Here is a 24,237-nt window from a genome sequence, read left to right as displayed (position 1 = left end):
TGGGTGTAAACACTGTTACTTTTCTTGTCGTTTATATATCTCTCACTGCATTGAAATGCTTACTTAAATAATGTGAAAATGCCATTACCAGACTTGCTAACAAAAGAGATAAAACAGGTATATAGAGAGAAGGTATTGTCGAAGATGAGCCTGTCCGGAAAATTATCCAAACTGGGATTGACATCACGCAGTTTCTGCTACATTTAAAAGCTACTTTGATAGCTTCTTTTTTAATAACTGGTAAAAAGTCATCGAATGAAAATGTTACTCATATAAATGTCATCTCACGTACCATTTCATTCCCCCCTGACTGGACAGTGGGGCTGTTGTTCTTGGCCTCTAGTAGACCACACCCGTTAGCTAAATTAATCATCATAAAGGTGTGTCTGGGCTGGAGAGATGGCTCAGTGGTTAAGAGCATTGGCTGCTCTTCCAAAGGTCCTGGGTTCAATTCCTAGCACCCACATGGTGGCTCACAACTGTCTGTAACTCCAGTTCCAAGGGATCTGATACCCTCACACCAATGCACATAAAGTAAAAACTAAATAAGTGATGAAAAAATAAAATAAAATAAAATTTAAAAAAAAAAAAAAAGGTGTGTCCAACCCTGACCCTCTGCTAGTTAAACTTCCTTTGAAAACCTGTGAACACATTTTGATGAGCACAGAGAATGAACAACATGGGGAGCTGGGGCTACGTTAAGACTCCTTAGTTTGTCTTCCCTCAACAGCCACTCAATTCTCTTCCCCGCGCCTCCCCTCTTGCAGGTACTAGTGTGCTGCTGCAGCAAAGTGAGCGAAAGCTCGGGAGAAGTGAGGTTCCCCTCCTGATTTCCGACAGCCAGGGCTTCAGCTGCCCGGAGAGGCAGGTCCTCCAGCTCACCGTGTGCGAGTGTCTGAGGGGCGGTGGCTGTGCAGCAGCCCTGTACGACAACTACGTTGGCCTGGGACCCGCCGCCATCGCTCTCATGATTCTGGCCCTCCTGCTCTTGCTCCGTAAGTCTTCAGAGCCTGTCTTGAGTGTCTTCAGTCCACGGCCACTTCCTAACCCTGTAGTTAGTGACTTCCTGACATTCTCGATTTAACCTCATGACAGCACCTTGGAGAGTGAGCAGGGAGACAGCCAAGATGCTTGATAAATCCAGCAGAGCTGAGTGCATGCATTGGTTGAAAAGTTAGTCTTACAAAATACATTGGTTTTTCAATAAAATAAAGGGCAAAGCATGCCCTTCTGACTTTGGCCGTAACTCCTGCTGGTATTCACACTCGGATACCTCTGGAGAGGGTGGTATCTGTTGCTCCGCTGGATTCCCAGTGCCTTGAGTAGTGCTAATGGGTCTTCAGAAAAGACTTGGCATATGTATGTGCCATGCGGATATAAGGTTATTTTTACAAACGAGATTTATTGCAATCTAACTGTTCTTTGCACACTCAACTCGTCAAGGCTCCTCTGCCTCCACTCCTGGCTACTCAGCTTGCCCCTGGCCAGCACCAACTGCAGCTGACTATCCCTTTTCTAAGCTCCCAGCTGTGCCCAGACAGTCCTACCTGCCCTCCATCCCTCCAAAGACCTGGCTTCACCTGCAGTCCCACCTTATCTGAACTTGGGCAGACCAGCACCTCCAAGACAGCCTGGGCTTATCTCCTTGGAAAGAGGGGGGCCCTATTAGAGACAGCTGTAGATGTCTAGTTAAATGCCCAGAACTCAATAATTTACAACAGGCCTCTAGCCCATCAGCTCTATTTGATGGAGAGTGACTTGTTTTAGGTTACCATGAGTTGGGTGGGCATCATTCATGTAGGAATTCCATGCCTTGTCTTCCCATCCCAGCTTCCCTGTAGCCTAATCTGGCCCTCAGCCCATGACACTTGATTACTATTGATTTTTTTTAAAATGATACTTAGGTGTGTGGTTGAGTTGGTAGATTTCTACCTCGCATACCTGGGCTCAACCTCCAAATCACATGAAATTAGATACAGTGGCACAGCACACTTGTGATCCCAGAACTCAGGAAGTGGAGGCAGAAGGGTCAAGACTTCAGGATCTTTCTCAGTAACATATTGAGTTCAAGGCCAGCCTGGGCTGTATGATACCCTGTGTTGCCGTACTTTTTCAAAAACTTTTATTTACATTTATTTTATCTTTTTCTCCCTACTCTACCCAAATCCATTCCAACACCCCAACACCAGGTAGGAGAGAGACAGGGTTAGTGGGAGAGGGGCTGAAATTCTGTGAGCTGCTTCCTGCTGGTTAGGGTCATCAGGTTCCTTGGAGCCAGTCCAATCCTCCTTTCAGGAGATCTCCAGTTTCTTGTCTCACAACAGCAACCCAGAGCAGCAAGGGGGAAGCAGAAGCAGCCTTGTTCTTTCTCCTAGCGCCTCACTCTCTGGGCTCTGGCATTTATTCTCTCTCCAGAGTCCTCCTCAGATTTAAACTATCTGCAGCTGACAAAGAGCTCCTCTCAGAGCCCGCATGAGGCAAAGAGTCTGCTGCTATGGACCAGCCAGGCCTACATAATGATACTCAGCCTCAAAACCGAAAAGGAGAATTTAAAAGTTAGAGAAAAATAGAGACAATTGTGTAGACATACTTAAAAAACAAACAAACAAAACTCTGAGCTCCTCTCAGAGCCCGCATGAGGCAAATAGTCTGTTGCTGTGGACCATCTGAATCAGTCCCACATCCCACACCTGGTACCAAAACAAAATGATGTTTATATCCACAACAACTCTATCTGAAAATAGATAGATAGATAGATAGATAGATAGATAGATAGATAGATAGATAGATAGATAAATGCAGAGAAAAGAAAATGATACTTAGGTAGTTCAGTTCATGAACTGAAACATCAGAGAAAGAGTCGGGTCTGGTCAGAGCCCCACTCTGAGGTAAAATACAATAACTTTGTTGTTATAGAATATATTGATATTTTATTCTGTTTTTCCCCCAGGGTGGAGTTTGTTATGTTGTATTGTGATTTGTTTTGTTTTGTTTTTAATGGGGCTTTAGAGACCAGGTTTCACTCTAGCTCAGGCTGGCCTTAAAACTCACAGGAATCCTCCTGCTTCAACCTCCCACGCATGGGAGAATTGCCAGATACTGAGGGAATCACAGGCATGAGCCACCATTCTTGGCTGCTTTTGATCACTCTGATACATATCTTTTAGACAGTAGACTTAACAAAAAACCTTTGGACAGTAGTTTTAAGTTTTTTCATCTTTCCCTTGGTTTTTCTAATGTGCATATGAGCTCATGTAATCACAGGAGCCAGAGAAAGGTTCTCTGTGATGAGTGAGACCTCGCGTTAGATCACTCTGTCTGCCTATGGGCTTTGGTGTAATCCAACCAAAAGCAAGGTTGGGGAGGTTGGATCAAAGTCAAAAACACAAAAAAGAAAAAAGAAGCTTCAAATATGTCAAGGAGTCAAATGTGAATTCTAAATGATGTGTGTTTAGTTGGTAAACGGATCTCTGGACTCCACTTTTGCTTTGTACAGTTGTACCACTCTTGCTGCTGATATGCCACTGCGGAGAGGGCGCCAAAGGCTTCGCCCCCATTCCTGGCACCATAGAGATGCTGCACCCTTGGAATAATGAAGGGGCACCACCTGAGGACAAGGTCAGTGCATCAGGCCATGCTGCAACCTGCTACTGGTCTGATTTTATTGGGGGACGTGGGGAGTTTGAACAGTCTCACCCAGACTAGCCTCGAAGTCAAAGCATTCCTCCTGCCTTGGACAACCAAGTACAGGGATTCATAGCTGTGAACCACCATGCCTAGCCTTCCTTTGTGATTTCAACGGTGCCTTACTTAGTGAGCATTTGCAACACTTTTGGTCATGAGAGACTAACAGAGCTGTCACATTGTGAAACATATACTTTAAGAGCCAGCGTTCTATTCTTAAAGTCCTTGGCACCTTGGAACTAACCATGTTGGGAGAACTGAGCCCTCCATCTGTGGGATCTGACAGTGTCACAGGGAAGTTGAGGGACCCAGATGATGTCCACTGCAGAACTGACTGCTTGCTTGCTGGTGAGGAAAAAGCCCTGTACCTTCCAAGGTCACAGGGCCTGTGCTGATGTTGTAGTCATTAGACCTCATGCGCATGCCTTTGCTAAACAACAGGCTCAAGCGATAGCGTATTCTCTCTTGTTTGCCAGGGCATAATGGAAAGGCTTCGACTGCGCTGTGGTATGTCCTGTGCTATTGAGAATGCAGACCATAAGTCTGCAGGTGATCCAAACTATGTAGAGCAAGGGACAGGGAGGGCAAGAGCACATGAGGTTTCAGACTAGACTCTTCTGCCCCACTATTAAATGGTCCTTTCAGTACCAGGATCTGACCACTTCCATTCTTGGTGTATGTATTTGGTTGACAGAGGTCAACCTCCCTCCCCAAGGTGCTTATGAAGTATGCCCAAATCCATTTCCTATTGCTTAAGAGTCAGATCCCCCGTCTCTCGCCCTGGGTCTGCACCCTGGGTCTCTCCTCCTCGTCTGCCACAACTGTCCGTTTTCCATAGGATGTAAGTTTCAACTTCGAGTGTCAGCAAAGTAGAGCATGATGACTCTCCATGTTGACTGCTTTCCTTGTGACAGCCGCCGACAGACAATCGAGGAAGGAAAGGCTTATTTGGCTTACAGTTTGAGAGATACAATCCATCGTGGCAGGGAAGGCTTGGTAGCCAAAGTGTGAAGGAAGGGGCTGGTGGAATTGCATCTATAATTGGGAAGCAGAGAGCAAACAGAAAGTGATGTTGGGTTATAAAACCCTAAGGCCGTCCCATCCCCCCCTACAGTGATCCACTTTCTCTAGAGAAGCTCTGCCTTCTCATAGTTCCACAATCTTCCAAAGCACCCCACCAGCTGAAGACCAAGTGGTCAAACACATGAGCCTACAGGGGACATTTCATATTCAAACAGTAACACAGCCCTATAACCCCAGTAGTTGGGAGATTGATGGAAGAGGGTCACAAGTTCAAGGCCAGTCTTGACCACACAGTGAGTTTTTTTTTTTTTTTTTTTTTTTTTTTTTTGTCTCAAACAACTAAGCAAACAGATAAAAATAAGAGAGTACATGTAGGTGGTCCTGGATCCATGAACATGGAGAGCCTTCAACACATGACCCCACTCCACTCTCCCTGCTGCTCTCCAGATGGTTTCCTTCCAGACGCAGGCTGGAGCAAGCCCCTGAGACAGCATGAGGACCTGCTCCATAGCCACACTTTCTACAAGTCCATATGCCTTTTCTTCTTGGTTCTCTTCAATCAGAAGGCAAAAGACTCTATCTGGTAGCAATGGAAGAATGGAAACAGAGTCTTGATTTTGAATGACCGTGTGTCCAGCTGAAATTTCAGGGTTGTGTGACTGTCACACAAGCCCATAAAGGGGAGGTGGATTCCATTGGTTCTGGGAAAGAGGGACCGCATAAAGCAATCTGGGATTAGAGGGCACCATGGCACATGCATTTAACCCCAGCACTCAAGAGGCAGAGGCAGGTGGATCACAGAGTTTGTAGCCTGATCTACAAAGTGACAGTCCGGGACAGCCAAGACTACACAGAAAAATTCTGTCTCAGTGAGGCGGGGTGGGGGGCGGCTAGAAACTGGGCTTTGTGTCCTTCATGGTTTGTAGTCAGCTCTGACGCAGGAAAAGCAAAGACGCAATCCTTCACAAGACTCCAGTGATGCGTCACATCCTGGGAGTTTTCCTAATTTGCCTAGAGGGACGTAGCTCTTCCCTCCCTACATCCACCTAGCTCACATGTTTCTGCTGAGCACACTGACCCTCAGTCCTGCGGATTCACAGTTGTGTTCACCCCTAGGTGGTGCCGTCGCTTCTGGTGGCAGATCACGCAGAGAATTCAGCCCTGAGAAACGGAGTGGGAGGTGCGATGCTCAAGGAAGGCGTGGCGAAAGGCAGTAGCTCGGCTTCCTTTTCCAAAGCGCAGCACGAGCTGACTGAGGTTGACGCAAGATGGGAAGAGCACAGAAGCCTCCTCGCTGCCGGAGCCACCCACGCAGTAGGGACGGCCGGAGCCATCGCCGCAGGTGAAACCCTTAGGACAAGGGCCGCTGGGGCTGCCAGAGACATGGGCGGCGCCCGAGGGGCTGTGGCCATGAATGAGGAATTCCTAAGAAGTTACTTCACGGAGGTAAGCGCTGGGTTTTGTGGATGATGAGATTCTAGATTCCTAAGTGGGCTTTTGTGAGGAAGTTTTATGGGATTGTTTTATGGGATTGTTTGGTTTTGTTTTGTTTTGTTTTTTGAGCTGTGTTTACAGACGATGAGAAAGATTTGGGACTCACTGAAACAGTCAGTGTTAGCTAAGTTTTTGCTGCAGTAACAAGTGGCCCCAGCAAGCTGCTTAGTTCTTACAAAGGCCTTTTTCCTCATGTTTTCACCTGTCAATTTGTTCCCGCTCCACTCCATGCCATCTTCATTCTAAGATGCACACTAGGAAAGGAGATTGAACCTGGGGAGCTGCCGTCCTGTGGCAGAACCAGACCAGCTCTGGTAGCCACTTGTCTCCTTGTTTTGTTAAAACACCTGACAAGCACATCTTAGGGAGGGAGGGAAGGTTTATTTGGGCCCATGGTTTAAGAAGTTGATGACAGAGCATCGTGGTGTGGAAAGCACAGCAGTGAACTCATAGGACGACTGGTCAGGTTATATCCACGTTGAGGGAGCAGAGAGAGGTGAATGCTGGCTCGCAGCTCACTTTGTTTTTTCATTTTTATTTCGTTTGGGATCCCAGCCCATGGAATGGAGCTACGCTCACTTAGGGTGGGTGACCCTTCCCTTATTCAAACCTCTTTGAAAACTGCTTCATAGAAACACAAGCCAAGGTAAATTCTAAATCCAGTCAGGTCAGTAATGAAGGTTAATCATCATAGGCTCTACCAGACTCTGCCCCCTTTACACTTGCATTGCTTTGGTCAAAGCGAGTCATGTGATTATGACAAGTGACCATGGGTCAGAAAATACAGTCCCTCTGCAGAAGCAGTCTTCAGAGGAATAAACACAGGAAGGAAGACGGAGAGCATGGTCTAAAAGACTCAAGCTAATAAATCCACTCTCACTTTTGTTTGGGGTTTTTTTGTTTGTTATTTGTTTGTTTTAACGTTATTGATTTTATGTGTATGGGTGTTTTGCCTGCATGTGTCTGAGCACATGCATGCAGTCCCAGTGGTGGCCAGAAGAGGGTGTCAGATCCCTGGAACTGGAGTTCCATGTGTTTGTAAGCTTCCAGTCATGTGGGTGCTGGAAATCAAACCTGAGTCCTCTGGAAGAGCAGCAAGTGCCCTCAAACGCTGAACCATTTCTCTAGCTCCACATTTTTGTTATTTATAAGACAAACTCTGAAGGGAATTCACAAATAAAATAAAATAAAAGTTACACAAAAGACAATCCGATGTCTTCACCTCAGATTAGCAATTGAAAACAGGACTGGAGATAAGTGTTTCATCTGGACAAAATTCATCCCAGAACATGTTTCATTCCTAGAAAGAACCAATTGTTTTTGTTTCAGAATGGAAACTAGTCAGTTCATGTAGAAGCCTAACACTCCTACATGTGTCAGTGCTTTATGACAGGACCCAACGCCTTGAAGCAAAGACTCCTAGAGAAATAGACACATCAATAATTATAGTCAGAAGCTGAAAAAACAAAGAGAGGAAGTCAGCAGGGGCACAGTAGCATTGTCAGCTGGCCGGATCTGGTTGACATGGTAGAACACTGGGTACCACAGTCGTTTAAATAGGTCTGGTAGCATTGCAGGGATTATGAATTTAGGTGAAAGAGATGGAGAAAAAAAATAAGATTTATTTATTTACTTACTTACTTATGTGAGTGCTCTATCTGCATGTACACTTGCTTGCCAGAACAGGGCATCACATCACATTATAGATGGTTGTGAGCCACCATGTGGGTGCTGGGAATTGAACTCAGGACCTCTGGAAGGGTAATTAGTGCTCTTAACCTCTGAGCCATCTCCCCAGCCCAAGAGATGAAAATTTCATATTCGATCCTCAACCTCCAAAAAAGGAAAGGGAACTGGAATTTCAAAGCTATCATAAAGCCGTCAGAAGAATCAATGGCTAGAAGTGGATACAGTCATCTGTAATCGTAGCACATGGTGGCCGAGGCAGGAGTCAGGAGTTCAAGGTTACCCTCAGCTGCATATTTAGTTAGAGGCCAGCCTGAAATACATAAACTCATGTCTCAAAGAGACTAGGTATTTTCATGCCTATCCATTGTTTGCATGGATTTTCACAAATTAGCATTTGCCATCATTTTCTATTTGTTTTTCCATTCTCTCACTCACATAAACACATATGTATACTTACAAATATAATGTGCACATTGTCTATCACTACAGTACAGCTAACAAATGAAGGAACTTAAAATTGGTACAGTTTACATTTCAGTTTAGATACTGATAAGTTCCATGATAATGGCAGTCTTGCGAAGCAATTAATTTTTCTATACAGTGTCTAATTGAGTTACTGCAACACTAGTACTCTTTCAGTAATTTAAAATCTGGAATTGTCCCCCCAGTCTTTTTTCATCTTTCATGTTAATGTATTTTGAGATGACAGGCCAGCCATGATGTGGAACGTCTCCATTGTGTTTCTCTTGTGTTTCCTTGTCGTTAGATGCATTGTTTTCAGTTCTTGCATTATAAACAGGAATATCAAGCCTTGTTTTTAAATGAATTTGTGCCGGTAATGATCTGTCCCCGTTGTTATTTTTATTCAGAAAGCAGCCTCCTATGCCGAGGAAGACGACCTTCACATGGCCAAAGACTGTCTTCTCGTTTACTCTCAGGAAGAGACGGACTCTCTTCGAGGCTCCATCGGGTGCTGCAGTTTTATTGAGGGAGAGCTTGATGACCGGTTCTTAGACGACCTGGGGCTTAAGTTCAAGACACTAGCCGAAGTTTGCCTAGGTCGAAAGATCGATATGGACATGGACATTGAGCAGAGGCAAAAGCCTGTGGGAGAAGCAAGTGTGAAGCCAGCTCTGGGCTCACACTACGAGCAAATGACGCTCAACTCAGAGAGCACCTACTCCTCTCAGGCTGGCTTCCAAGTCCCCAAACCTCTGCACGAAGCACACGCAGAGAAAGTCACCCAGGAAGTTGTCACTGAGAGCTCTGTGTCTTCCAGGCAGAGTCAGAAGGTGGTGCCGCCGCCTCCTGACCCTGTGGCTTCTGGTAACATCATAGTGACAGAAACTTCCTACACCACAGGCCCCGCGGTGCCACCTAGCACTGTGATCCTGGGTCCTAGACAGCCCCAGGGCCTTATTGTGACAGAGAGGGTGTACGCCCCAGCGTCCACCTTGGTGGATCAGCACTATGCCAATGAAGAAAAGGTCCTTGTCACTGAGCGGGTGATCCAGCCAAATGGGGGGATCCCTAAACCCCTTGAGGCCACCCAGCATCTGAAGGATGCACAGTATGTTATGGTGAGGGAGAGAGAGAGCATCCTTGCTCCCAGCTCAGGTATGCAGCCCACCCTGGTGGTCCCCAGTGTGGCAGCAGGACAGAATGTCACGGTGACAGAAAGAGTGCTGGCTCCTGCTTCCACACAGCAATCCAGTTACCAGATTCCCAGTGAAACCTCTATCAAGGCTCGGAAGACCGTGTTTTCTAGTGTGGGAGGCCCGGGCCCTCTGAGCAATATAGATTCAGAGGAATCAGGTCATTTCAATTCTAGTGTAACCACATCTTCCACCAGGATCACCAAGCATAGCACTGTCCAACAGTCTTACTCCTAAACAGCAGCTGGCTGCAGTCTGATCGGGAGCTTAACTAGCTTTGCCCGGATGTGTTGTCTCCATGCCCCTAAAGTTATATGAGCCACACAAAGACTTACACTTTGAAAGAGGTCATTGATATGCCAAGGGCCGCATCAGGTAGGGCTGTATTTCAGAAATGCATGTCTGTGATATTGGAGTGAAGATGCTAGTTCCTAAGTGCCTTTGAGGGTACTGTGCAAGCAATACTCACAAACTGCACAAGTAAAGTTTTCTCCTGAGAACTTGCCAAATTAAAGCGTTGCTTTTAGTTCATTGGGTGCAAAAGTATGGGTCTCTGCACAATGCATTGATTTGAGCAGGGACACTTCCACCCCTCGTATTATAAAACAATGAGACACATCTCCACTCTGGCCTTCCACGGCTGTTTCCGGTTCTCTTTAACCTTGGAACCCTGAGAATCACAGGAGGCCAGAATAAAGGAGGAAAAATCAATAGAGCCCTTTTTACCTGTGTGAAACTGATGTGCTTTTAGAACACTGAGGGGATAAGGATGTATGTGTGTATTCCTCTGCACATGACATGTATGCACACGTGTCCTATGAGCTTTAAAAACTGACTTCATATTTCTCAGAGGACATGAAAATGGTGAGCATTTCAAATTCAGTTGAATAGTCTGTGATAGGTGTGGCAGTGCATGCCTTTGGTCATAGCACTCAGGAGGCAGGCAGATCTCTGAGGGCTCAAGTCAGAGGTACAGGGTATCCAGCGCCATATACAGAGACTCTGTATTTCCAGGGTAAAATTCATAGTTGATTTTTCTATAATGTAGTAATAGTCTATCAAGAAAAACAGTATGTCTTTGTTTCTTAGCTACAATTTAGTGCACTTAGGCACTGGACAGATGGCTCAGTGGTTAAGAGCACATCACTGCTCTCGCAGAGAACCCTACTTCAGCTTCTGAAGCCCATGTCCTGCGGCCAACTCAGGGGATCTGATGCCCTCTAATAGGCTCCCAAGACACTGCACTTGCATTATTCAGTATGGATGGTGACCAGCCATATTCTCCACGTGCCTTTCATCCTCCGTGCCTTTCATCCGCGCCAAGCCAGTATCTGTGGCTCAGGATAAGTTCCACACACCACCCTTTTATTACAATTATCCAAATATCAAAAAGACTCAGTGTTTCCATAATGCTGAACTATGACGAGTTTTACGACCTTGATTTCATGACTTGATAAGCTTGAAGGTTTTGTTTTTTTTTTTTTTTTTTTAATGAAAACCTTGGATAACTGGCCCAGCTTCATTTCACTCAGCTCCCTCACCCTGTTTCTTTAAGGGACTTTGGCTTGTGCAGATTTCCAGTGCAGAGTATGATATAAATAAAAATTGCTTCGAGAAACAACGCTTCAAAACCCACATGCGTGTCGGTCATAATTGATGTGCATGTTTCTCACAAAAAAATAAAAATTGCTGAAAACAATCAACTTCTCAATATTTTCCAGGAAAATGAAGTTCTACACTTACACTTTTGTAGACACTTTAAAATGTTGTTTACATGAATTGCAGTGTAAGAAGTTTCATACCATGCATGCCACTAACCGTGATGCATGAAGTACTCTTACCCGTGGGCTGCTCTGTGGGGTGGAGGTCACCCTGTCTCTGCGTCTCTGCGATCTAGAACTGTTTACTTTCTACAAAGCGAGCTTTGTGGGGATTTATTTTTTTATTTTCATTGTAGTTGATATGCAGTAGGAATTACACTACTGTGTGAAGTTATGGATATGGACTGTGTGCTCCGAGAACCAAAACTCAGTCTTGGATTTCTTCTGTGGGCAGGTTTGGGGTCCCACTTCTCTTTTGTACATGGTATAGACACATGCATGGTGTTCCTTGTTCCTGAAAAGATGGTTTGCAGTTGTTCCTTGGGAGGATTGTATTTGTGTGTGTGTTCCCATGTAAAATATTTAAATAAAGACGCCACCTTCCTTCAGAGTGACCCTTCCCTTGTCTTCCTACTGATGTGTTACAGTTTACGAGGACTGTTGCTTTATTATAAAAGCTTACTGAAGGCAGATGTTTCTTGGGCTTTATTATCTAATGTAATCTTCTTTTCTGGTCCAGTCAGCCTCTTTGAGAGAACATTGGTATCTTCCTTAGAAGGGTAATTAAATTGAAATTTCAGGTCAACGTTGAATAATCTTTTACTGTACATCCAGTGGTTTAAAAAAATGGAGATGCTCTTGACATGGGATGGAATTACATCTCAATAAGCCCAGCAGTAGTTGAACATGTGGTAAACTAGGCGTGCAGCTAATATTCCCAGTCGTCTTAGTTAAGGTTTTGTTGCTGTGACAAAACACCATGACCAAAAAGCAAGTTGGGGAGGAAAGGGTTTATTCGGCTTACACTTCCACATTGCTGTTCATCACCAGAGGAAGTCAGGACAGGAACTCAAGCAGGGCAGGAACCAGGAGGCAGGAGCTGATGCAGAGGCCATGGAGGGGTGCTGCTTACTGGCTTGCTCCCCCTGGCTTGCTCAGCCTGCTTTCTTATTAGAGCCCAGGCCCACCAGCCCAGGGATGGCACCACCCACAATGGGCTGTGCCCTCCCCCCTTGATCACTAATTGAGAAAATGCCTTACAGCTGGATCTCATGGAGGTATTTCCTGAACTGAGTGAGGCTCGTGTGATGACTCTAAGCTTGTGTCAAGTTGACATACAAAGCCAACCAGCACACCCGCCTGCAGTTGAATCACCATAGGTCTGTGATTGGTTAGATTATTTAGCTGAAGTTAAACTTTAACCAAGTGCTGTGGTTTTACTTCTGTTTGGTTACTCCAGCAGCTTTATTCTTTAGAAATTGAAGGTCACTGTGGCCAGAAAGAAAGTATAGGAGTGTCTTACTTTTAGCCAGAGAAGATAAAAGCTCTTCCCATCTGACAGTAGACATCTTTCTTTCTTTCCTTCCTTCCTTTCTTCCTTCCTTCCTTCCTTCCTTCCTTCCTTCCTTCCTTCCTTCCTTCCTCCCCCCTCCCTCCCTCCCTCCCTCCCTTCTTTCTTTCTTTCTTTCTTTCTTTCTTTCTTTCTTTCTTTCTTTCTTCTTCCTTGTTATTGGTGGGTTTGGGTTTTGGGGAGTTGTTGGGGGGGGTGAGACAGGGTTTCTCTGTGTAGCCTTGGCCATCTTAGACTCCCTTTGTGTAGTGAAACTCACAGAGATCTGCCTGCCTCTGCCTCCCTAAGTGCTGGGATTACAAGAGTGTGCCACCACACCCGGCTCAAGAGGACATTTTTCCTTTTCTGTATTTTCTCAGTGTCAGCATAGAATAATTTTTTTCTTTCTTCCTATATGGGAGTGACTCTTATATTTTTCCTTTGCAAAATGTAACAAGCAACCAAACAGCCTCTCTAAACATTGTAGAAAAATGACCACTATAGAGCCTAAGAGTTGTAAGAGAACCCTAAGACGTTTTCATGGTGACTAAAAAGTTCTTTGTGAGATTTCAGAACATTGCCTGGAAAGGAAGATGGCCAAATTGCAGGCCTCATCTGCTCATGGTTAAGCACGGCTCATGGCTATTTTAACATTCTTACTTGAAAATACCATACATTAAAGGAATACTGTCTGTAAGTCGGCAACCCTCACAGCAAATGCTAATTGTCCTGGAAACTTTTATTCACAGTGAAAACATCTTAGGGTTCATCAGATGAAGTCTCCCAGAGCACATGGCAGGAACCATCCATCATTCCTCAGCAACCCTTGACAGCTAACTTCAAAATCCCAGATATGACTATTGCAAAGACGGAGATACTGGGCTCTCTTGAGAAGCTCATACCCACAGTTGGGCTTGTCTTACCTTTCCCTGGACATCTCGTCTTCTACTGACATCTATGCTCAAATCTACGTTGTAAATCCATTTTAGGAGTTGGAAAGACGGCTCGGTGGTTAAGAGTACTGGCTGCTCTTACAGAGGACGCAGGTTCAGTCCCCAGCACCCACATGGTCTGGGTGTGACTCCAGTTACACCCAACTGTCTGTAACTCTAGTTCTGTGGGATCCAACACTCTCTTCTGGCCTCCATGGGGACCAAGAATGCACACAGTACACAGACATACATGTAGGCAAAACACATAAAAATAAAAGTAAACCTTCTTTTGAAATCCTTTTTAACAAACTTTGATGCTGCTTCGAGCTGGCTCATGCTGAATTCCTTTTTGCGGTGAAGCCAAGGATCCAGTTTGAGCTGAGCAGAGATCTCCAAAAAGAGTTCCTCAGGCTTTTGCAGGGAAGGGCGTCGTGAAGCAATATGTCCACTTGCTGCCACACCTCTGCTGATAAACACCAATAGTGTCCTTAGGAGGGAAAGTCCTATAAAGAGGTGGCGCAGTTTGCTCTCCTACGCTGGCAACACTACAATCAACATGACCAGCAATTTCATAACACTGCTGTGTCAGAACCTCCTGAGGCACGAAGACCTGTGCATTCCTGGGTCCCCACGCCAGGAGGCATGCGGGAGTGACTGCACCATGTCTGCAGACCACATTCTTTTTTTTTAATTACACTTTATTCACTTTGTATCCCCCCATAAGCCCCTCCTTCCTCTCCTCCCGATCCCACCCTCCCTCCCCCTTCTTCACTCATGCCCCTCCCCAAGTCCACTGATAGGGGAGGTGCAGACCACATTCTTTTTTTTTTTTTTTTTCAATGCAGTTTATTCAGGAACATTGAACAATCCTCGGACCCCGGGGAAAGCCAGCCCACAGCTTACAACCTCAGATGCACACAGTGAGATGTGGCCCGTGTTCTCTGCTGGAAACAAAGGGTTTCAGATACTGATCTTCAGATAATTAACTCTTACTATCTCTCTAACACATCCAAACTTTCACTTCTGCTCTTTTGGTGTAATTTAAATCTTATGTATCTTCTCTATTTTTTTTTTCCTACCCCATATGTGGCTGGAAGAAAACTATTAAAGTCTCGTACATCTCAGAGTTCTGCTCATTGTCACCTCTGATTCTGCCTTGGCTTCCTGTACCCCGAAGTTTTAGATCTGTGTTGATACTAGCACAAATATTCATGATTCTCTACTGCTCCTTTAATATTGGTTTCTCTAGCCTTGTGCATTATCTCTCTGTGTCTCTGGTTTTCTTGCTTTCCGGCCTTTGCCTATCGTTAAAATGGCCGGTGAGCTTTCTAGTGCCTCTGACCCTTTCACTCGGTGCCTGTCTGTCTCCAGGACAGGTCTTGTAAATGGGCTTTGTGACAGTTGCTCCTACGGATGAGTCTTGGTACCCATTTGCTCATTATCTCCTAAGCTTTTTCACTCCTGCCTTCAGGTGTGTTTGTAAGACCTGGGGTCTCACAGCTCAGGAGTTCAAGATCGCACCCTTCCCAGGAATTCCCACAGACCACATCTCGATGCAAAAGCAAGAGGTTTTTTTATTCCAATCACGATAGGGTCGCCCCTCCAAAAGCAGGAGATGACCCCAAGCATGCAAAGCACAGGGTTTTTATATTTAAATACCTGGCCACTTTTGCTCTATACATTGATTGGTCAGCAGGAATAGCGTGAAGATAGTTTACAGCTAGTTGTTTGCAGTGTTTGGCCGTTTGTGAGTTTTCTCAGAACAATTCACCCAGCCCTTATTTTTTTAAAAACTATCTCGGAGCAGTTCATCCTGCCCTTTGAGAACTCTCTGCCTCTGGCTTCAATTCAAGGCTATCTCGGAGCAGTTCATCCTACCGTTCGAGAGCTACGTGCCTCTGGCTTTAATTCAAGGATGGGACTAGTCACAGCTGTTTTTCTTTTACGGTTGTTTGCATTCTCAGGTGGGCTCTCATGTTCATGACTGTGATCCTTGCTGACCCTCCACCGAGATCGGAGAAGCTTGACGATGGCCCCACCACATAGGAAGCTGTAGCTTTCGTGTTACCTTGACACAAACCTTGGGCTCATTTGCCTAGTGCAGCTTTTTGGTGCCTTCTCTGCTAGATGCTGTTCACACATATCTAGTATCGCATGCCTCACTAGCATCCTAAATCTTCAGCTGGCTTGTGCATTCAGGGATCAGGGTGGGCAGTGGGTCACTCTGGCACACTGAGGAGTACCTTTTCGTCCGGGGACTTTGCCTGGGGATTTCTAGCCTTCCGCTTTGGCTTTGACAGCTTGTTTGCTCAGTATGCTAATTTTGAAGGGCTTTGCGCAAAGCCTTTCAGACCTCGATCTCTGCCCTACTCTCCAACCCCAGCAGTGCTGATAACACCTGTACAATGCCCTCTCTAGGGATCCACATAGCTCCTCTATTGACTTGGGGATTATACATTTCTGTATTTATTTATTGCTATGGGGTGTGAGGGCTAAAGTTATGTTTTAAGTTTAAACCAATATGCTTAAGATCTATAAAGCGAAAACGGCTCTAACCTGTAAGCCTCACTTGCCCAAGGACAACCCCCAGCAGTTCCTACCCTGACTTCCTTTGGTGATGAGCAATAACATGGAAATGTAAGATTTATAAACCTTTTCCTCCCCAACTTGCTTTTTGGTCATGGTGTTCCATGACGGAGATAGAAACCCTGAACTAAGACACAAACCCTAGAAACTTTTCTCTAGAGGAAGAAAATAGTTTTGCCATTTTAAAAATATGTGTTTGAAAATATAGAGAGAGTCTGTATGTGAGTGTGGGTGTATATACATGTATCGTACACGTTCAGTGCCTGGGGAGGCTGGAAGAGGATGTCAGAACCCTGGAGCTGGAGTTACAGGCAGTTGTGAGCTGCCTTAAGTGGGTGCTGGGAACTGAACCCACTTCAAGAGCGACAAGTGCTCTTAACTGCTGAGCCATCTCTCTGGTGCCTGGTTTTACCACTGAGTAAACATTAAGCCAAAATGTTATGCTCACCAGGAGCAACGTGTAAAGAAACTGAAGACAGAGAAGCTCCCCACCTTTGTACAAAGCCAGACAGAAGCCTACAGCTCACAGCTTCAAGAACTTGGCCGGAGTCAACAGCACTATTTGCCGGGTGTACGCTTGTGCTGGCTGTTTCATGTCAGCATGACACGGGCTGGGGTCATTTGAGAGGAGGGAGCCTCAATGAAAAATTGCCTCTGTAAGGCCAGGCTGTAGGCAAGCCTGGAGGGCCTGTTCTTAATTAGTGATTGATGGGGGAGGGGCGCCACCCCCACCCACTGTGGCTTCAGGCTGGTGTCTGTCAGCCAGAAAAGCTTCTACCTGCAGGGTGTGGAGCTGAGTACATAAGAGAGGGTAATGGAGGAGTGTCTATGACCAAAGTACATTATATAAATGCACAAAAATGTCTCAGTGATGCCCAGCATTTTGAATAATTAATAAGTATTGATTTTTTTTTAAATATAAGAACAAAACTCCTCTGCCCACATTCTCTGTTCACTAACGTAAATAGATGTAAATTTCTTTTCACAGGCTGCCTCCAGTCTCTGTTAGAGGTGGCTTTCTGCTGTAGACCAAGCTCGGGAAAACAAGGTGCTAAAGACCCATATTTAGATTTTTAGTTTTAATTATGAGAGTGTGGGTACACACAAGTTCTGGTGCCCAGGGAGGCCAGAGGCGTGGGATCCTCCGGGAACTAGGATTACAGGTAGCTGTAAAATACCCAGTCTGGGTTCCAGCACCTGAACTCGGGTCCTCTGCAAGAGCAGCATGCCCTCTTCACTGCTGAGCCATCTCTGCAGCCCCGAGATCCCCATTTTTAAAGGAGGAGGTTACATGTGGGCTGGGGAGAGCTGGCTGCCAAGCCTGACAGACAGATTTGATCCCCAGGAGCCTCATGGTCGAAGGGAAAAACCGACTCCAGCAAGCCGTCCTCCGACTCCACACACGCGGCTACGTCATGCCCCTTCCTCCACACTAAGTAAATAAACATAATTTTTAAAATAAGTATTAAGAGAAGACTGTATCTGGGGATGTAAGACGCCCGCCTGTCCCGGGCCTAGCAGCTCTGCCTCCCTACGTCCTTTCCTTTGTCGGGAAGTTCTTTCTGCGTTTTCTCAGATTCAGCTCAGACCCCTGCAGTCTCCTAGAGACACTAGTTCTGCAAGTGCAAGGTGATGAAGGGAGGCCACTGGCATCTCTCTGAGGACACTAGCTCTTCTGCCAGGGCTTTGGCATCGCATCGGGCCATGGTTACGCCCAGCCGTATGCTGAGCAGACGTAATCTCCCGTCCCTCACATCTTCTATCACGCAGCCCCACTTGCTAAAATAAATGTTCATCGTCGACATTCTGAAGCAAACCCACAGGCAGGTGAGAATGGACGTGCGCTGTTCCCCAGAGGGCAAAACCCACTAACCCGTGAGCAAAGTTGAGGCAGCGATGAAATGAGCATGTGCATCTGCTCAAAGTCCGGATCCGCAGACAGGTGTGGTGACATGGGTGCAGCTGTGATCCCAGAGAGTCTGTAGTCATTCCCAGAGACCGGCACTGCAGGACTAACCAGAGGAACACGGCAGGAGACTAGAGTAGAGGGTGAGTGAGAGCCTTGGGTCATAGCTTCAACATTAACAGAGAAAAAGAATAACGATGGAGAAGACTGGAAATTCCTGAGCCCTCGATAAAGTCCACCACATTCTTGCCCTGACACAGGGATACTCCAGGGTCAGGGGATCTGTGGTTCATTATAATATCAGGACGCACACCCCGAGGTAGAGACTTAAGACCCTATTCAGACCTGTAACCTGTGAGGTTCTATGTACGACTACACGTAACAGAACACACACATGAGAAAGCCAGTGCTATTGAAAGGAACCAACAAGCTCACGCTACTTGTCATAAAGCCCCAGTTCTTTACAATGTGGCAATTAAAGCTACACTCATTGCCCGGGCCACTCCCTCCCTGAGCAGTAGATTCTCCCCAGATAAATTGTTTCTTCCTCTGCTGTGACTTGTGTCTGCCCCATTCTTTGCTCCGAATCACAAGAACTTGGTACCCACTGAATTGCGCTATCATCCCAGATCAGTAGCAATGAGGCCTCTGCCTCAAGGAAAAGAAGAAGAAGAAAAAAAAAAAGCTGGATATGGTCAAAGGATTTCAAGTGTGTTTGCGTCTTAGGCCATTTCCTTTATTGCGTACTATTTGAATGCAAAGTATCTTTATGTGTTTCAACATCCCCAGCTCATAGCTTTGGGCTTTGTGAAACCTTTAGGAAGTTGGGCCTCCTAGGGCAAAGTCAGTTACTGGGAGGCTGGATCTTACGGTGCATAACCTGGCCCTGTTTCCTGCCTCATCTCCACTTCCTGACCCTCCACTTCCTGCCACCATAGCTAACAGTTGCCCTCATTTCCATGCACCCCCAACCATCGTGGGCTGCACCCTCAAACCATGAGCCTCTGTAGGTTGCTTCTGTTCAAGTATTTGCACTCCGCAATGAGAAAAGAAACTGATACAAACTATAGCTCAAGTGTCTTTACTTTTCAATCCCTCTGGAGTTGGACCTTTCTGAGTTTTGTCATACTCCACCCCTCCAACAGCCACTTCTGTCCTTGCCTGAGTTTTAGATAGAATCAAAGAGACAACACTGAGATGACAGCCCTTGGAATACTGTAATGAGTAAAGGTAGGAAATGCACACACACACACACACACACACACACAAATTGTAAGTGCTTCCAAATACAAGATCTTGCTAGATAAGCCCACCTGAGTTGGGTTAGCAGTAAGCTATGAGGGCATTTACCTAGTATAGAAATAACTTCCATAAAAGAGCAGGACAGTTGTGGGACTCAGTGGCAAAGCTGTGTTCAATCACCAGCGTCGACAAAAGCAAGCCAGCGAAGAAACTAAGAGTAAAAGCACAGCTAAATTAGAGTCTCACAACAGTGTGATGCAGCCATGATCATTCAGGCCTTTACAGCCATTGAAGCAGGACATTCTCCCCAAGCATGGTTGGATACCATAAAAAGTTAAAATGATACGCTCAGGATGCGAGGCTAAGCACTGCACTCAGGGTCAGCCTCTTTGGACCCAGAGAAGAGCATGTCTGATTGCATGCGGGTTGATGCCCCAGGTCCCGCCTCTGAGAAAAAGGTATCGGACGGGTCTGATGCTCTTTGGGTGGATGACACCTAAATGAACATCTGTACAAAGTCCCAATTTATTTCTAATATCAGAGATCAGACCTCTACTCTTGCCTGATGCGTCTAAAACAAAAAGGGGGAACTGCAGAGAGCTGCGGAATGCTATGCCTTAAAGATGGAGCTGGTTTCCGCCTTCCACCTTCTGGATGGTGAGTGCTCTCTGTCATGAACAACTCCACATTTGGCTAAGGCCGAGGATCTGGCTTGCTTCCATGTATGTGGACCTATCTGCATTGCCCCCGTGGCACGCCTGGGTTGGCTACCCAGAGGCTATTTAAGCTGTGGGCTGGCTTTCCCCGGGGTCCGAGGATTGTTCAATGTTCCTGAATAAACTGCATTGAAAAAAAAAAAAAAAAAGCACAGCTAAGCTTCAGCAGCAGAAACAAATGTAGGTGCTGTGTACTCTGTGGCCACAGGGTGGCACTGTGCACGCAGGAAAAAGGCAAAGTCGGATAGCACAGCAACGTAGCCGCCAGAGATTAAGCAATTTCATAGGTTCGTGAACAATGCAAACTGGTAGAGATAAGAGCTTTCCTTCAGTATAACTTGAGGTGCTTTACCATTGCCCATGATGGGCCAGAGCCATGGCCCACAGAGGAAGAGCAGTTGTCACCCACGCAGCCAACTGAATTCAAGCTTCCTTCCTCCATGAGAGACCTAAGGGAAATTGCCCTCTGCAGAGCCATGCTCTCCATTTTCACACTTGAGTATACACACACTCACACACACACACACACACACACACACACACTCACACATATACTCACACACTACATACACACACACACACACACACTCACACATACACTCACACACTACATACACACACACACACACACACACACACACACACACGCTCGCACATGCTCACACACACCCATACACCTACACACACACACTCACACACATATAGCTATACACACACACACATTATGCAAAGGAAAAACATTGTAAAGCCTGTGCAGTGGGACCCCAGTTATGGAAGTCAAATAAAACCTGTACCATTCTTGGTGATGAAATACAGAATGCTCTCTGAAGGTCAACCATGCACATTTGCTCATCTTTTTTTTTTTTTTTCAATGCAGTTTATTCAGGAACCTTGAACAATCATCTGACCCTGGGGAAAGCCAGCCCACAGCTTAAATAGCCTCTGGGTAGCCAACCCCAGCGTGCCACGTGGGCAATGCAGATAGGTCCACATACATGGAAGCAAGCCAGATCCTTAACCTTAGCCAAATGTGGAGTTGTTTGTGACAGAGAGCACTCACCATCCAGAAGGTGGAAGGCGGAAACCAGCTCCATCTTTAAGGCACGGCATTACGCGGCTCTCTACAGTTCCCCCTTTTTGTTTTAGACGCATCAGGCAAGAGTAGAGGTCTGATCTCTGATATTAGAAATAAATTGGGACTTTGTACCAATGTTCATTTAGGTGTCATCCACCCAAAGAGCATCAGACCCGTCCGATACCTTTTTCTCAGAGGCGGGACCTGGGGCATCAACCCGCATGCAATCAGACATGCTCTTCTCTGGGTCCAAAGAGGCTGACCCTGAGTGCAGTGCTTAGCCTCGCATCCTGAGCGTAACATTTTAGCTTTTTATGGTAGCCAACCATGCTTGGGGAGACTGTCCTGCTTCAATGGCTGTAAAGTCCTGAACGGTCATGGCTGCATTACACTGTTGTGAGACTCTAATCTTGCATATACACCACAGGCAAACCAAGGAGACCAACACCAGAAGGCCTGCTAACGCTCCCATGCCCGCCCATTCCTTCAGATGATTCATGGCTGCAGCAATCCATGGTGATAATCCTGTGGCTAGTCCTGCGTCCATTCTGGTAGAGTTTACCGTGATAATGGCCACTCTCAGCTGCTCCATCGTAGCATCGAATTCTCCAGTCCAATTACCTAAAATATAGCTAGACAATTGTTTAGACAGATTTGCAGCACGGGAAAAATTCTCATGTTGTATGCTAGTGACTCAAAGTCCAGCATACTTTCATTGACAGCCAAGTTGAGCGATTTGCCATAGGGTATCAATTTGCTCCTGCACGAGGTCAGTCCTCTGATTGAACACCATCAAGCCTCCTTTTAGTTGAGCATTAATTCCTTTTTGTACATCTAAGGCATGCATTTGCTCATCTTTTAAATGTTGCCGTTGGAGAAATGACACTGACCGGACAGACAAGCGGCACAGCCTGGTGGAGGGCAATTTTGAGAACAGATGTTGACTTTTTCAGAAAAACTGCATTCGATTAGGTAAACACTGGTTGAAGTCTCACTCATTCGTGATTTAAAAAGTAAAGCCCAGCCCTTGCCCTCCTTGCTCACAGTGGGGGTGGAAGCAGGGTTCATAAAGAACTTATTCTGCGCATGGAGGCCAGAGCTGAGAAAGAAACCATCAAAGATCAGGTTCGCTGGCTATCGGTGTAAAGCCCTGGGTTCAATAAGACGTGGAGAGGAGCGGGAAAGAAGAAGAGGAAGAGGAGGAGAAGAGGAAGGAAGACAGGGAAGGGGGGAAGGAATCGGAGAAGAGGAGAAGGAAGGGGGAGGGCAGGGAGAACGATTATCAGAGAGCGCTGTTCCTCTCTTAGTTTCTCCAGGTCTCTGCCTGCCCTCAGAAGCAAAGGGGCAGAGAACACGTCGGAGGTCTTTTTGTTTGTTTAGAGAGGTGGGGTTTTAGCGACAACTGGGAGGCTGCACACGCAAGCGGAGGGATCAGCAGGTCAGAGGTCACTGTACACGGGTCAGGTGTGGGTGGGGAGGCAGGGGGCAGATCAGAGGCTGTGAGAGAAAAAGCAGTAAGCCTTGCCAGGCGCAGAGAGACTAGACTGCAAGCCCACACCCCGCTCTCAGAGCAGGCGGCAGAGCGCTGAGAGCCTGCTGGCTGCAGTGGGAGGTGGTGGAGAGGGGAGGGGGCCGTAAGGCAGCGCTAACCATTAGGAGTGTTAAACATTAACGTCCTCTTCTCTTCGGAATCTTATTGATTTTTCCATGTATTCCCAGTCCCTCTTTTCCTTGCTCTAAAGTAAATATTAAATGTTATGTCAACAAAGTCATGAAACCAACAGAGGCAAAATATGATTCTTACAGACACATATTCCCATAACTCAAATGGGGAAGATACCTTCCCCCCCTTGATTTATGAACGCATTTGTACGTAAAGCAAACAAAACAGCATACGGCCATTCACCTAACCTCTCACACTTACTGACAGAGCAGACGGCAGGGGAAATCTGTCCGTGTGTGTGTGTGTGTGTGCGCACGTCTTATAGAATTATGTACACTTGGAGCCAAGAACTTTGTCCCTACCTACACACACTTTACACACAGCGTTTGTTGCTAAATGTCCTTAAACTACACAGAGCAGGACCAAAACTAGCCCCCACCCCAAAAAAAAAAAGAAAACCTTGAGAAAATTTTCATGCACACAGCAAATTCAAAAGAATTTTTGTCTAGTTTTCATATTCTCGCCCAAGATATCACAATTAACGTTTTACTTCGGGGGTCACGGTTTGCAGTCTGGCTGTGTTCTCCAAAGCTGGCCTCAGACTCCTGAGCTCAGGTCTCAGCCTCTCAGGTACCTGTTGGCCCACGCCACTGTGCTTAGCCTAACAGGGAACGACCCCGTGCAGATATCCAGGTCTCTATCCTTCCTTCCCTGCCCTTCAACCTTCCTTTTCTTTTTTGGCAGGAAGGTGGAGTGACAAGGTCTCATCTTGTAGCCCAAACTGGCCTTGAACTTTCGGAGTCTCATCCTCCCTAGTTCAGGTGCTTCTCCCTTGAGAAAGAAGTAACTGCAGGAACAAGAAAAAAGCTCCGACCAAGGACACTTCAGGGCCACCGGAAAACATCTGTTGCTTGTTTCTGTCTTCTGGTTAGAATAAAAAAGGGGGCTCTTTAAATAATAATCTGTGGGCTGGAGAGAAGGCTCAGCAGTAAGAGTGCCTGGGTACAGATCTTGCAGAGGACCTGGGTTCAGCTCCCAGCACCCACACGGCAGTGTACAATTGTTGATAGCTCCAGTTCCAGGAGAATTGATGCCATCTCTGGCTTCCTCGGGTACCAGCGTGGACACTGGGCAGACACACATGCACACACATACACACTAAATAGATGATAGATAAATAGATTGAGATAGATATGGATAGATGATAGATAAAATTAATCTTGAAAAACAATCCAAGAGCCAAAGACATAAAAGGGTTTTTTTTTTCCTCAAATACCCTTAACTATTTTTCATCTCTCTAAACAGTACAAAGGAGAAATTTCCATTCACTTACAACAAGCTAATCTTTACTCGTTGCCTAGCAACCAGGTTACAGTGGAGGAGGTCAAAGCTGGGCCGGGCTGCATTCCTCCTTAGCAGGAT

At 46.1% G+C, this 24,237-nt stretch overlaps 1 protein-coding gene and 1 long non-coding RNA gene across 2 annotated transcripts in view; one reads left to right on the top strand and one right to left on the bottom strand.

The window, feature by feature from the left end:
* Nucleotides 1-11,760, top strand: part of Dsg2 (desmoglein 2) — a 52,635-nt gene extending 40,875 nt beyond the window's left edge. The window contains exons 12-15 of the mRNA XM_060377638.1: nucleotides 768-995; nucleotides 3,497-3,618; nucleotides 5,824-6,153; nucleotides 8,760-11,760. Of these exons, the coding sequence (XP_060233621.1) occupies nucleotides 768-995; nucleotides 3,497-3,618; nucleotides 5,824-6,153; nucleotides 8,760-9,782 (1,703 nt within the window). The 3' untranslated portion in view covers nucleotides 9,783-11,760. The remainder of the gene's footprint in view (nucleotides 1-767; nucleotides 996-3,496; nucleotides 3,619-5,823; nucleotides 6,154-8,759) is intronic.
* Nucleotides 11,761-17,313: 5,553 nt separating this feature from the next.
* Nucleotides 17,314-21,826, bottom strand: LOC132652374 (uncharacterized). The gene is made up of 4 exons (XR_009589880.1): nucleotides 21,715-21,826; nucleotides 19,470-19,572; nucleotides 18,087-18,286; nucleotides 17,314-17,645 (listed from the first exon to the last, which is right to left on the bottom strand). It is a non-coding gene; the product is annotated as an uncharacterized LOC132652374 (long non-coding RNA).
* Nucleotides 21,827-24,237: the final 2,411 nt, after the last annotated feature.

This window comes from Meriones unguiculatus, chromosome 2, assembly GCF_030254825.1.
Source record: "Meriones unguiculatus strain TT.TT164.6M chromosome 2, Bangor_MerUng_6.1, whole genome shotgun sequence".
Lineage (NCBI taxonomy): Eukaryota > Metazoa > Chordata > Mammalia > Rodentia > Muridae > Meriones > Meriones unguiculatus.
This window is presented reverse-complemented; position numbering and strand designations above follow the sequence as displayed.